Below are 15,368 nucleotides of genomic sequence, written 5' to 3' on the forward strand. Positions count from 1 at the left end.
TGTCAGTCAGTGTGTGTGTCAGTCAGTGTGTGTGTCAGTCAGTGTGTGTGTCAGTCAGTGTGTGTGTCAGTCAGTGTGTGTGTCAGTCAGTGTGTGTGTCAGTCAGTGTGTGTGTCAGTCAGTGTGTGTGTCAGTCAGTGTGTGTGTCAGTCAGTGTGTGTGTCAGTCAGTGTGTGTGTCAGTCAGTGTGTGTGTCAGTCAGTGTGTGTGTCAGTCAGTGTGTGTGTCAGTCAGTGTGTGTGTCAGTCAGTGTGTGTGTCAGTCAGTGTGTGTGTCAGTCAGTGTGTGTGTCAGTCAGTGTGTGTGTCAGTCAGTGTGTGTGTCAGTCAGTGTGTGTGTCAGTCAGTGTGTGTGTCAGTCAGTGTGTGTGTCAGTCAGTGTGTGTGTCAGTCAGTGTGTGTGTCAGTCAGTGTGTGTGTCAGTCAGTGTGTGTGTCAGTCAGTGTGTGTGTGTGTGTGTGTGTGTGTGTGTGTGTGTGTGTGTGTGTGTGTGTGTGTGTGTGTGTGTGTGCGCGCGTCAGTTAGTGTGTGTGTGTGAGCCAGTGTGTGTGTGCGAGTCAATGTCAGTGTGTCAGTCAGTGTGTGTGTGTCATCAGTGTGTGTGTGTCATCAGTGTGTGTGCGTGCGTGTGTGTGTGCGTCAGTCAGCGTGTGTGTGTGTCAGTAAGTTGTGTGTCAGTCAGTGTGTGGGAGGTGATGTGAGTGGAGCGCCGGGGAGGGGAGCACCAGGGAGGGGAGTCAGGGGAGGGGAGGCGTCAAAGGCAGGGAGGGGAGGCGTCAAAGGCGGGGGGGGGCGTCAAAGGCAGGGGGGGGCGTCAAAGGCAGGGGGGGCGTCAAAGGAAGGGGGGGGGGTGTCAAAGGCAGGGGGGGGGGCGTCAAAGGCGGGGGGGGGGCGTCAAAGGCAGGGGGGGGGGCGTCAAAGGGAGGGGGGGGCATCAAAGGGAGGGGGGGGCCTCAAAGGGAGGGGGGGGCGTCAAAGGGAGGGGGGGGGCGTCAAAGGGAGGGGGGGGGGCGTCAAAGGGAGGGGGGGGGCGTCAAAGGGAGGGGGGGGGCGTCAAAGGGAGGGGGGGGGCGTCAAAGGGAGGGGGGGGCGTCAAAGGGAGGGGAGGGTGGCGTCAAAGGGAGAGGGGAGGGTGGCGTCAAAGGCAGGGGGGGGCGTCAAAGGCAGGGGGGGGGCGTCAAAGGCAGGGGGGTGGCGTCAAAGGCAGGGGGGGCGTCAAAGGCAGGGGGGGGGGCGTCAAAGGCAGGGGGGGTGGCGTCAAAGGCAGGGGGGGGGGGCGTCAAAGGCAGGGGGGGGGCGTCAAAGGCAGGGGGAGGGGCGTCAAAGGCAGGGGGGGGGCGTCAAAGGCAGGGGGGGGCGTCAAAGGCAGGGGGGGGGGCGTCAAAGGCAGGGGGGGGCGTCAAAGGCAGGGGGGGGGGCGTCAAAGGCAGGGGGGGCGTCAAAGGCAGGGGGGGCGTCAAAGGCAGGGGGGGCGTCAAAGGCAGGGGGGGCAGTGGACAGGAGAGGGGGGGGGAGGTGGACAGGAGAGGGGGGGGCAGTGGACAGGAGAGGGGGGGGCAGTGGACAGGACGGGGGGGCAGTGGACAGGAGAGGGGGGGGGCAGTGGACAGGAGAGGGGGGGGCAGTGGACAGGAGAGGGGGGGGCAGTGGACAGGAGGGGGGGGGCAGTGGACAGGAGGGGGGGGCAGTGGACAGGAGGGGGGGGCAGTGGACAGGAGGGGGGGGCAGTGGACAGGAGGGGGGGCAGTGGACAGGAGGGGGGGGCAGTGGACAGGAGGGGGGGCAGTGGACAGGAGGGGGGGGCAGTGGACAGTGACACACACACACGTCTCAGTTGATGCGCCCTTTCTCAATTCCGTTTGGCGCCGGAGGTGGGGGAGCGACACCTACCTGTACTTCCGGGCGCCGCCATCGTCTGACTCGGCGCCGCGAGGGAGGAAGGGGAGCCGCCATCTTACGCGCCGCGTGGCAGCTGCCTGTTCCCCCGCCGGGGGTAGGGGAGAGGTGATTTGGAGCGGGGAGAGGTGATTTGGAGCGGGGAGGGGGGAGAGGTGATTTGGAGCGGGGAGGGGGGAGAGGTGATGCCGCTGGGGAGGGGGAGAGGTGATTTGGAGCGGGGAGGGGGGAGAGGTGATTTGGAGCGGGGAGGGGGGAGAGGTGATGCCGCTGGGGAGGGGGAGAGGTGATTTGGAGCGGGGAGGGAGGAGATGTGATGCCGCTGGGGAGGGGGAGAGGTGATTTGGAGCGGGGAGGGGGGAGAGGTGATTTGGAGCGGGGAGGGGGGAGAGGTGATGCCGCTGGGGAGGGGGAGAGGTGATGCCGCTGGGGAGGGGGAGAGTTGAGTTTGAGCGCCGCTGGGGAGGGGGAGAGGTGATGCCGCTGGGGAGGGGGAGAGGTGATTTGGAGCGGGGAGGGGGGAGAGGTGATTTGGAGCGGGGAGGGGGAGAGGTGATGCCGCTGGGGAGGGGGAGAGGTGATGCGGAGCGGGGAGGGGGAGAGGTGATGCCGCTGGGGAGGGGGAGAGGTGATTTGGAGCGGGGAGGGGGGAGAGGTGATTTGGAGCGGGGAGGGGGAGAGGTGATTTGGAGCGGGGAGAGGTGATTTGGAGCGGGGAGGGGGAGAGGTGTGTGTGTGTGTGTGTGTGTGTGTGTGTGTGTGTTTTTTTTTTTTTTTTGTTTGTTTTTTTGACCTTTGGCCCGTCACTCCGCCTCAGGCCAATGAGAGTTGTGGGGGGCGGGCCAAGGGGGTGGTGTGTGTGTGTGTGAGGCCAATGAGAGGTGTGCGGGGGCGGGCGGGCCAAGGGACCAATGAGATTGCCCCTAGGGACACCGGACATCCAGGCAGGCAGGCATGCATGCATGCAGGCAGGCATACAGTGCTTTCACTAATATAGTATAAGATTATGCAGATTGCGCAGTCTCAATCTAGAAGGAGTACAAATATAGATGTCTTTTTAGGTAGTACATATAATGTGCTAACTTCTTCGAAGTTTAAAACTAACCAGGTTGTAACATTGTCTGTGTGTGATCTTCTTTTGACACAGATTTATGTGCACACTAAGTGTAAGCTCTCATGCTTCCTCGATGCTGTCCATATTTTTTACTTCCATTTGAAACATGCTGGGTGTGTGACCGGGTGTGTGACCGGGTGCGCGCACGTGGATTCGAGATAACGTTCTGGAGTTATCTCTGGTTTTCCCATTATTGTGAACCAGTCAATAATGAGAATGTCGCTGGAGACGACTCTTTTGTAACTGAGTTTCTGGTGTCAAGTTAACCACTTGAGGCCTGTGAGGAACATGGTCCAGGTTAGTGTCGGAACCTGGATATCTCACAGAGTCCAGTCCTGGGGAAATTGGTTCTACAAGATCCCTGGATCTAGATTGTGTGGTACACGTCTCAGAGAATTATGAAATGGGCAGTAAAATATATGGGGTTATATAATGCAGCCATATAATCACTTGCCCTGGGTACTTACAATCCAAGTTGTGTTTAGCTGTAAATGTGGGTCTTCAGGCTTTTTATTTCAAAGAATCTCTGATTGGAATTTCACTGGAGTGGTAAGTCTTACGTGGGCCAGAAATGGGAAAATGCAAAGACACTAATGCAGATAGTGCATTTAACTCTTCTTGCAAGCAATTTTGTTTCAAAATAAATCACACTAGTGGGATACCGTGGAAAAAAATTGCATACAATAAGCGCTAATGCTTCCCAATACTCTGTGTGTACGACACAAATAGTGATAAACAATAATAAAGTGTAAAATACAATATAATGAATAAAATGTCTGAAGAAATGTCTCTAAATAGAAACAATAAATGTCCTGCAGCCTAAAGAACTTTGGTTTTCTCAGGAACCCAGTTCAGGACATTGTTTGGCGTAGGCTTTCTTGGGCGCAGGGTGTTCCAAAGGATATGTGGGAACAAGAAGAAGAAAAGAACGTATGGTGTAAAACGTTCAGGTAAAGCACAATTTGCTAGTACTCAGAGTTACACTCACTCTGCCGGTCTTCAGTTTTATGCATAAGCCGCTGTTACTGTGGAAAGGTGTGTTGTTTCAGCCAGGGCCTCTATTTCACCGGGATCTGCATCTTAGATGGGAATAAACAAGAGAAAAAGACACATCGTGCAGCCTGTTTGTTCTTCAATATAAGATGGATATGAATAAAGATGGATACTCCCCTCGAGCGTCTTTAACCAAAGCATATGATTATAGATGGTATTCCTCTATGGATAGCGCTTCTGTGGGAGTTTCTCCCTGATTGGAGCGCCCTCACTTGGAGCAATGAACAAGCCTGGGTGCTTTCATTGTAGAAACAACAAAAGGGGAATGATTAAAAAAAAAGCATAAAAGGTGGTAACACCAACTGGGAATCTATAAGGCTTGTTATATAGTAAGCGCTGGTGCCCGGCTTTGCACGTGGCGTGCACGTTTAGTTAGGGTGCAAGCGGTGACGCGCGCCGTTAGGGGGCGTGACTGACATCACAGCGTTGGGTCGTACTGTGATGTGTTCGCACGGTAACGCACGCGCACTACATTACAGGCCTCAGGCCCGTAATATAGTGTGTGCGGCCGTGCGGCCGTGCGCGCGTGCCTGTGCGAACGCATGTGCTGCACACTTTTTGTGTGTATGGTGTCAGCAACACAGTGAGGTAGTGTGTGTGTTACATTTATAATAAATCAATACGTTGGAATAAATAATTTATTAACATTGTACACACATACACATTTCAGCGGCGGTAGCGGCGCAAAATATTTATTTTCCTCATCTTCACCCCTGTCGGCTGGTTCCACGCTCACTACCGTGCACACGGCCCCATTATAGAAAGTCTGACTAACCTCAGCCAACTAACTGCTGCACACGCTCGCACGGCGCAGCAAGCGCACCCTCTATAGAACAGCCCTTATGTGGGATTCCTCAGTGTTGGTAGCGATCACACAAGAAGTCTATGGAGTGGGAAGGGGGAGGGGAGAAATACGATCCTGCTTGAGCTCTGTGTTCTCCGGCACTGAGTGTCTCTGCTGCTGTGTGAGGAGCCGGTGTAAAAGATGGTTGACGTCACCGTTCTCAGCACTGAACCTCCGATCCCACTATCAGAGGTTCAGTGCTGAGAGCGGTGACGTCATCCATCTTTTAGACCGGCTCCTCACACAGCAGCAGAGACGCTCAGTGCCGGAGAACACAGAGCTCAAGCAGGATCGTATTTCTCCCCTCCCCCTTCCCACTCCATAGACTTCTTGTGTGATTGCTACCAACACTGAGGAATCCCACATAAGGCCTGTAATATAGTGCGCGTGCGTTACCGTGCAAACCCATCACAGCGCGGCCTAAAGCTGTGACATCAGTCACGCCCCATAACCACGTTTTTCACCGCTTCACCCTAACTAAATGTGCACGCACAACGCCGGGCACCAGCGCCTACTATATAACAAGCCTTATAGATTCCCAGTTGGTGTTACCACCTTTTATGCTTTTTTTTTAATCATTCCCCTTTTGTTGTTTCTATAATGAAAGTACCCCTTTTTAGTATCTTACACCTGATTCACCCAGCCTTGTTCATTGCTCCAAGTGAGGGCGCTCCAATCAGGGAGAAACTCCCACAGAAGAGCTATCCATAGAGGAATACCATCTATAATCATATGCTTTGGTTAAAGACGCTCGAGGGGAGTATCCATCTTTATTCATATCCATCTTATATTGAAGAACAAACAGGCTGCACGATGTGTCTTTTTCTCTTGTTTATTCCCATCTAAGATGCAGATCCCGATGAAAGAGAGGCCCTGGCTGAAACAACACACCTTTCCACAGTAACAGCGGCTTATGCATAAAACTGAAGACCGGCAGAGTGAGTGTAACTCTGAGTACTAGCAAATTGTGCTTTACCTGAACGTTTTACACCATACGTTCTTTTCTTCTTATTCCCACATATCCTCTGGAACACCCTGCGCCCAAGAAAGCGTACGCCAAACTAGTGTTATACCAGTGTATAATTTACTGTCTGAATTTTAGCAATCAGAACTTTTTTTTGCCATTACTAATTTGCACAACTGAATCTTTTGAGACAAAATTGTTGAAAAACACACACTTGGGAGACAAAATATTTACTTTTTTAGAGCAGAATGTTTAATGTAACTAGGCCTTGTGTACAGCCTGTGAGTTCAAGGGAAATAATACCATGTTAAAAATAACTGTCAGGACTATATCACGACCTGTCAAATAAATATATATATATATATATAATTTATTTTTATTTAAATTTTTTTCTTACAGAAATCAGGTGATGAGGAAAAAGCTAATTTTGTTTTTTAAGAGACGAAATCATGCAAGAAAACAAAGGGTAAGCCTCTGTTGGTGTAGCATGTTCAATACTTGGCTGTAGTCACAGAAAAACCACAAATGAGGGTATAGTGGCCAGATATTAAATCACTTAAATGATGATACAGATCATCTAGCATCATTTATGGTAGTTCCAATTGAAACACTCGCTTATGTTACCTAATCTCGACTTTTTTTGTAACTGTTTTATTTTTTAGGCTTATATTTAGTAGCGTTGCAAATGGTAGCCCCAAACCCCTAAATGTTCAGGACAATAGCAAACATCACAAAATATACCTTCTGCTTTTGTTGGTAGCAATATTAGTGCTCCACCCTACAGAGAGAATGCAGCAGCAATGTACAGTATAGGTGGCACTGACTCGGGGACGTCTTTTAGAAGAAAGGCGATAGCCGTATATATAACGGTCTTCCTTCATACACATTAGCTTCTGTCGTGTTGAACACATTCAGTGAAACTTTTGCTAAAGGCGTTGGCAATTACCTTTGCAGACCAGCCAATGAATGGGTCATGCAATGTAGATCAATTGTTCCTTGGGCCATTCAACAGGAACAGAACATTTGTCAACGTTATGATCAGCTGATGGAGGCCTGGGAGAAGAAAGTGGACCGGATAGAAAACAATCCACGGCGGAAAGCCAAGGACAGCAAGACCAGAGAATACTATGAGAAGCAGTTTCCTGAGATCAGGAAGCAGAGGGAACAGCAGGAGCGATTTCAGAGGTAATCTGTTTGACGTTGGAGGATATGCCTACATGGCCCTGCTATTTTCTTGGGCCACTTTTCCTCCATCTTTTTTTATTTTTTATTGACCATTCTGTCAAATACTTTCAACAGACATATATTTATTTTATATTTACTGGAACTAGGGCATTAACCTGAGAGCTTTGAAAGTCTCACGAGCGTGAGCAGTGGATATGCTATGTCTTGAAGGCCCACTTACTGTAGTTTTCCATCAAAACCACAAACTTTTACAACACTAGCAGTTTCCAAACCACTTTTCACAGAATAATATGTTTAGGAGGTTCATTAAAAAGGTTCATTTACTGGTTATTTTTAAACCAGCGTGGGTTTTATTTAATGAGGACCTATTACATGACTTCTTAACATACTCTTGGTAGTGCACGTTTAATGATGCCATTGGAATTACATTGCACAAAGCAAATGAATACATATTAAATAGCATTTGCTTTTAGATAGCAGTGTTATCAGTCTTATTACAAGTGAGATTAGGTAAAGATCATAAAACCCTCTAAAGCAGGGGTGGTAACTCCAGTGCTCAAGGGCCACCAACAGGTCAGGTTTTCCAGATATACCTGCTTCAGCACTGGTGGAGGTCAAAGACTGAGCCACTGACTGAGCCACCTGTGCGGAAGCAGGGATATCCTAAAAACCTGTCCTGTTGGTGGCCCTTGAGGACTGGAGTTGCCCACCCCTGCTCCAAAGCCTTTCATTACCATGGAAATATATAAAAGTATATAAGAAATGTTATTAAATGAAATTTTGCATTGTTGTTGCCAGTCTATATTCAGCCTATTTAAACATGGCACTTCCATTAGTACCATTTGGTAGTAGAAAGGATGGCATCTGTAAATAAAACCGCTTGAGGTAGTGTGTTGCTGGCCCTTGTGCCAACGCTTGGGTTAAACAGTGCAGCACACAAATGGTTTCCAGGCCTGTCCAGCTGTGCTGATGTTCCTCATTACGTTTGCGAACACTGGCACAGACGTATGCAGTAGACAGAAAATCCTAATGGAAACTATGAACCAACCTTCAAGCAGCGATCCTGTCTTTGTTAGTTTTCTTTTTTATATATATATATAAAATTTTGTAACAGGATTTGAACATGTGGGTCCTCTAGCTCCCATCATGAATTCTTAATCTCTAGCCATGGTAACCTCTAGAATTACACTGGGCTCTGGGGAGAGCTCCATTTTAACCTCCCGGACACACTATTTCAAACAATTATATATCCTGAAAGGCGAATGAGATGTTAAAAAATAAAAACCGCCTTGAAAAGGCAAGAAGAAGTTTCTTAAAGTAAGCAAAAATAAAATGTTACAATTAGCGCTCAGCACGAATTGCTGTTTTAAGACTCAGAAGATTGTATTCTTTGCTTTCTCGTTTCCTATGTGTAATCTGCATACCTTTTCTTTAGGACCGTACAACACCCATGTGTATATGTATTGTGATTCATCTGTTTCAGGGTTGGTCAGAGAGGTGGTGGACTTTCTGCAACTATTGCCAGGAGTGAACATGAGATATCTGAAATCATTGATGGCCTTTCTGAACAGGAGGTGAGCTCACTGTAGTATCTGTTTCAGTTTTGATGCTATCAGCGTATCGCATGCTAATTTCATAACGAAAGGCTTCAAAGCATGCCAATGCCGTTAGGCACTTTATTTCCTCTGTGCATATGCCAGATGAATGTTAAAGCGGCGAAGGCTCCAACTTTGTCCGCTCTTTACTTTTTCCCCGTATTTCTTTGCCATATTGTAAAACATACATGTGGTACTTTTTCATTCCAAGCCTTCATGCAGCAGTTTAATTAGTTGCGTTTAAAAAAAAATTAAATCTTAATTTATATCTTGTAATAACATTTAGAATAAAAAAAAGAAAATATCTTCCTAATAAGAACCTCCATATATTACTCTGGTTACATTTCAGATATTGCTAATGCAACCTCCCATTGAACTAGCTGAAGTTTTGCTGTAGCTCTCATTCTCTAGAAATTGTGTTGGCTCCTGTATAATTGTATTACTAAACACTTGAGTTGGTCCAAAATAATGTGAAGTAATGTTCTTCTAGACCCCTATTGCACTACGAAATTAAAATGAAAGGAAGTTTCCTTGAAATATAAAACTATTTACACTGTACATTCTAGATAAAAACTGCAATCCAGTCTAACAGCCCCACCTTTTATTTTTCACATGCTTTATTTTTAGGCATATTAAGTATCAATGGGTACAAAACATACATTTATTTTTAAAGCATCGGAACCCGGGGCCCTCTGGAGCTGAAGCACATTTTCCGGCTCCCGAGATTCCTACCAGTGTAGTTTCTGATGTTCTGCATGGACATTAAAAACAGCCGTCTAATAGGAATCTGCAATTGATGATGTTGCGGCTTCTTATTGGCCCGCAGGAGCTGCGCGATGTTGTGGTCATATTGTTTCCTCTCAAGGGAGCCCAGACCTGGGTAACTGCACCAGTAAATATCTCTGGAAATGGGGGGTCCCGGGCTGGAAAATAATATGGTTCAGCTCACTAGTACCCCCCAGTTTCCAATGCAGTGTTTTTGTGTGTGCTTAGTTTCTGATCGTGCTATCTGGAATAGGTGGTACTTCTGCAATTACACAAATCAGAACAGATGTGCGAGTTATGACAATCAGAGTAAACAGACTACTTTAAAAAACACATTCCTTTGCTTTTTTTTGTCTTCTATTCTTTGAGCTTTTAAGGGCTTAGAAACATCTGTTATTTAGTATAAACAGTGATGGTGACTTAAGCATAGGCAATAACATGATACACATTTTATAGCCAGAGGCACAGCTCTTTTGTCCCTTATCAAAAGTTTTTTGTGCTACCTTATTATGAGCTACATTGGTCATGGCCTAACGTAGAAGTGTTGCCAAAGCTTTATAATGTATTTGTTTCGCTTTTCATGGTCTTGCACTGATCAAGAAAAAAAGTTGCATGTACTGATGAAAAAAAAAAATTTGTCATAACAAAGTATCTAAAATGGCATGCATGCTAATGCAGTATTTGTATACTGGTAAATGTAAGTATTTATTTTTCACTATGTCTCAAAACCATTAACCTGCTGAGTCCAAAGAGCGTTTCTTACATATAGAGGTATATTACTACTCCTGTATACTTTTTATCCCCGACATGGTGTTTGTAGGAAATGGTTGTAATGTATCACAGCTTGTTCTGCAGTGAAGGTTTCAGCAGCAAATTATAACAAGCTGTTTTATTTGCAGAACAACGAAAAGCAAATGCGCCAACTCTCTGTCATTCCGCCGATGATGTTTGATGCGGAGCAAAGGAGAGTGAAGTTCATCAACATGAACGGTTTGATGGAGGATCCTATGAAGATTTACAAGGACCGGCAGTTTATGAATCTCTGGACTGACCATGAGAGAGAGATTTTTAAGGAAAAGTAAATGTGATTCTTTTAAATCTGATTTCTTGCTGTGCTGCCTCATTAAAGCAGGAAGGCCCTTTCAGGGAGAGTGTTTTTTAATGATCTGGTGGGGTTGGAGGTCCTCCTTCAGCTGGGCTTTCAATGGTCTTACCATTGACAGAGCATAGGTCAGGAGATATTCAGCTTGAGAATCCCGACTCCTTTTGAGACTTCAGAATGGTTGGTGACAGAAAGCGGCCGCGCAGTTGCTAACGGTGGCGAGATGCTGATGGACATGTTTGAGGACAAAATCCCTCTTCAGAAATGTTGTCCAAACCCGGGTGCTGTGCAGCAACATGACCACGGTGGTCCTCCAGTGGGAAACCCCTTTCACACTTTGATAGAAAAATGCAGGAAATGTCTTCATCATCCATTAATTTGCATTATCCCAATTACATTTTTGGGGGCTGCTGTGGGGGAGGGTGAAAGTGTAAGAATTAGCAGAATGCATAATATCAGAGTGTCTCCCACATAAGTAGGTAGAGGTGCCCCCTATGCCCCTTAGTATTCCCCTAAAGTTCACAGGGAGTTGCTGCTTCAGAAGAAAGGACTAGCCCAGTGCTGTGGACATTTGAATTCATCATAGTTGTACTTCTACATTTGCTATATATAGGATATACGGTAACGTTGATTTAGTCATTGGTCACCAAATGAATAAGTGCTCACAAGCCTACATTTCCCCTATAATCATTCCCGCGACATCACTGAGGTGCAACGTGCTTCTGAGCATGAAGATTGTAAAAGCGAATCGCTCAAACCCATCAGAAGTTATAACTTTAACCCCTCTGCTGCCAGCAGGGCCAGCAACGCAGCTTTGCCATGCACTGCATGCCCCCTGGCAGCCGAAGGGTTAAAGGTGATAAGATACTGAAATTCACTGTAATAGTTAAATGTGTGGGATCATCCCAAGACCCGACAGAACGGAAGACCTGATTACAGCAGTTTCTTTTACAAAAGGGTTGCTAGTTACTTAGAGGAGTTCATAACTTTATTTGGGATTTGTTGCTCAAAATGAAAGTATTTGTGACGCCTCATCAAAAATCTTTCGATATATTTGCAGAGTTGAAAAGTAACAATTCATAGGTACATAAATTACATTATTATTATTATTAGTATTATTATTCTTGGAAGAACGTGCTGGCCTGCCTTAGTCAGGTTGCAGGCCTTATCTGAAGTCCATCTTTCATTTATGTACTTTATTATTATTTTTTTGAAATAGGAGAAAAATGTAACCCTAGTAAGCGCGTCGTCGCGGGCGCAGAAAACAAAAGGCAGGAAGGCAATGCGCATGGCCATAGAGCGCGCGTGCACAAGAGCGACGAGGCGGCCGATGCTTAGCAAGACCAATTTTTTATTTTGTCGCTCCATGGCCAGGTCACGTGCGCATTTTAGCCGATGAGGGAGAACCGCTCACGTGACGTCACGGCCCCCCCCAAACATTGAATTGGAGCTGCTCTTGGACACGTCTCCTCCAGACCCCACAGGCCACGGATCGCCTGTGCTGCAGGCGCACGTGACGTCACGGGCTCGGTCGCGCTCATGCTTACTATGTATAAACCTTACGGCCCAATGCCCATGTTACCTTCAATGTGTTTCGGATTAGTTGGTACAAAAGTGGTTCACCTCAAATTAGGTGAATTGGGATTTGTGATTGTGATCTGTTGTAGGTATTTATTTTGTTGGGGAGGGGGAGGGCATTTTCATTGAAATACAGAACATGGCAACTTTACTTCCTATTCTACATTTGTCCTCCCAGCTGTGAGTGGTCATAATGTGTGACACTTGCTCCTAATGTGTTTTGCAAATCTATTTATACCTAGACCGTGCTTTGCTACCTACTTTCAACCTCTTTGTCCAGTGTGGCCTTATTTGTAACAATTTAAGTGCATATTTTGTATTATAAGGTTTCTCGTGGGAGCACTTAGTGCAAATCCCCTGCAGCTTTATAATTCCCTACACCTTTTATGCCTTCCTAATCTGCAGGGAGGTGATGCTTACTGGTGCAGTTTCTGTATTTTTCTCTAATTTTGCCTATGTTTTAAAGCCCTTATTTTGTCTTTTCAAATTTCTTTTCATTTCATTTCCTGCTTTTGTGAGGTTCTGATTTTTTGCCCCAATCCTTTGGGGGGCGGGAGGGTAAATCAGACATTAATAAAAAATTGAACCTACATGTTATATTGAAGTATTCTGTATGCTACGAAACTTGTTTTGCCGCACCATGACTGTTGTAACAACTTTTAAAAATGTATTTATATGTAATCCTGTATCTGTTTTTACTTATCAGATTTGTCCAGCATCCCAAAAACTTTGGACTGATTGCCTCTTATCTGGAAAGGAAGGTAGGATTTCTTTTAACCGTTTTGAGCGCGGCTGCGGCCCCAGAGTGCCACGCTCCTCCCGCACATTGCGATCATTAAATCGCTCCTCCCGAGTGAACACACAATCGCGATGTCACTGAAGACCCACCCGGACGAGTAGTGTCCCCTCTCGTTTCTCAGCAGGTCACGTTACAGCCCTCCACAGGATACTAGCAGAAAGTCAGTTCAAGCTGCCGTTAAAAAATAAAAAAAAACATCCATTTAATATGTGCATCAATACAATCTGCACACTGACAAGTGATTGCCTAAGTTGCCAATTGATCGGCGAAGATTCGTCTCAGGGGTTCATTAAATCACTGTAAGGCTGCGCTTATAGTGCCAGTGTCAGCGACGTTGCAGCGTGTGCTTATTTATTTATTTATTTATAAAATATTTTACCAGGAAGTAATACATTGAGAGTTACCTCTCGTTTTCAAGTATGTCCTGGGCACAGAGTAAAACAAAATAATACATGGTTACAAATACAGTTACATAAATGAACAAGGTATACATTATATACAAGACATTGCATGCACAGTTAAAGAAAATATATATTATGAGCGTATGAAACAGTTACAGACCAGATTAAAGTGTGAGACAGCCTTAGATTTGAAAGAACTTAAGCTGGTGGTGGATATGAGAGTCTCTGGTAGGTTGTTCCAGTTTTGGGGTGCACGGAAGGAGAAGGAGGAACGTCCGGATACTTTGTTGAGTCTTGGGACCATGAATAGTCTTGTGGAGTCTGATCTCAGGTGATAGGTACTGCATGTGGTAGGGGTGAGGAGCTTGTTCAGGTAGCTGGGTAGCTTGCCCAGAAAGTATTTGAGGGTGTGACAGGAAAGGTGAACTTTGCGCCTAGACTCTAGTGATGACCAATCTAGTTCTTTGAGCATTTCGCAGTGATGTGTGTTGTAGTTGCATTGGAGAACAAAACGACAAATTGAATTGTAGAGGGTGTCAAGTTTGCTAAGGTGGGTTTGAGGTGCTGAGCCATATACTATGTCTCCATAGTCAATAATTGGCATTAGCATCTGCTGTGCAATACGCTTTCTGACCAGGAGACTTAGGGAGGATTTGTTCCTGTAAAGTACCCCTAGTTTGGCATAGGTCTTGGTTGTCAGGGTATCAATGTGCATCCCGAATGTTAAGTGGGAGTCAAACCATAAGCCCAGGTATTTAAAACTAGTAACAGGAGTTAGGGTGGTGTTAGCGTTGGTTCTGATCTGGAGCTCAGTCACTGGAAGCTTTACAAATTTAGTCTTGGTCCCAAATACCATTGTTACAGTCTTGTCAGTGTTTAAAAACAGTTTGTTTTGGGAAATCCAGTTTTCGAGTCTCAAAAAGTCAGACTGAAGTATGTGTTGAAGGTCAGAGAGGCTATGGCTGTGTGCATACAGGATTGTGTTATCTGCATACATGTGTATTGAGGCTTCCTTACAAGCTGTGGGAAGATCATTAATGAACACTGAGAAGAGTAGGGGCCCCAGAACAGAGCCTTGCGGTACACCACAGGTGATATCCAGGGGGTTGGAGTTAGAGCCTGAGATGTAAGCGCGGAGCGACGGATTGGTTGCGATCGCTGGAAGTCATCTCTATTTGATTTTCCAGCGACCATCGTGGCGCCGTCACTATAAGCGCATCCTAACTGCTGCAGAAGGGGACCCAAGCAAAGTTCTGTGGGGAGGATCATGTGACCAGGCAGTCACTAGATACAATTGGTGCACTGCTAGAAAGAGGGCAGAGCTCAAGAGCCAGAGCCGGTTTCAGAAAAGGAAATGGATGTTACTTTGTAAATGGTTGATATAGAAACAAAAATGCTTGTTACATTAGAATACATAAAAAAAAAATATATATTTTTTAAAGGTGCTACAAGTATTTTCTCATAGTACAGAACTGATTTATTTAAAAAATAAATAAAAAACACGTCGGATATTGCTTGAACTGCAGCTTTAAGGGGCACTCGAGGGATTAAATGGCTATAAGGGGGCAATGCGGACGTGCGCTACCGTGCACACACTCATACAGCCCCAGCGATCTGTGCACTTGGTGGCTGGAGATTGGGAAGGCATGGCGATCGCGTCACGGAGTTTATTTGCCCTCATTGGCTGAACCAGCTCACGTGACGCTGACGTCACGCGACTACAGGCCAAAATGACAAATTTACTTGTCTGGCCAAAATGTAGCAGCGTTGACGCGCTACATCGCTGCTAGGGGCAGCAGGCACTTGAGGAACTGCAATAGGAAAACAGGTAAAAGTTCCGGACATGCGCTCCATGACAACAACAACAACAACTGTTGGCTCACTAATCATTCGTTTGTTTTTTCATTTGACAATGAATGAAATATACAAAACAATGATTTACAATCTAACCAGGTTTGGGGAGCATTCTGGGTACGTATATGTCACTCCGATGCTAGACATTCCTTAGCAACCCTAGGTCACGTCACCCACCTGAGGTGCTGCCCGTGCACTGCTGCATAGTCTACCCCAGAA

The 15,368-nt window shown here is 46.2% G+C and overlaps 1 protein-coding gene across 1 annotated transcript in view; it reads left to right on the forward strand.

Moving 5' to 3' along the window:
- Positions 1 to 15,368, forward strand: part of NCOR1 (nuclear receptor corepressor 1) — a 154,578-nt gene that overhangs the window by 67,042 nt on the left and 72,168 nt on the right. Inside the window, exons 9-13 of the mRNA XM_075594170.1 lie at positions 6,270 to 6,336; positions 6,883 to 7,055; positions 8,539 to 8,629; positions 10,315 to 10,493; positions 12,802 to 12,856. Coding sequence (XP_075450285.1) covers positions 6,270 to 6,336; positions 6,883 to 7,055; positions 8,539 to 8,629; positions 10,315 to 10,493; positions 12,802 to 12,856 — 565 coding nt within the window. The remainder of the gene's footprint in view (positions 1 to 6,269; positions 6,337 to 6,882; positions 7,056 to 8,538; positions 8,630 to 10,314; positions 10,494 to 12,801; positions 12,857 to 15,368) is intronic.

The sequence above is a fragment of the Ascaphus truei genome, chromosome 3 (genome assembly GCF_040206685.1).
Source record: "Ascaphus truei isolate aAscTru1 chromosome 3, aAscTru1.hap1, whole genome shotgun sequence".
NCBI classification, from domain to species: Eukaryota; Metazoa; Chordata; class Amphibia; order Anura; family Ascaphidae; genus Ascaphus; species Ascaphus truei.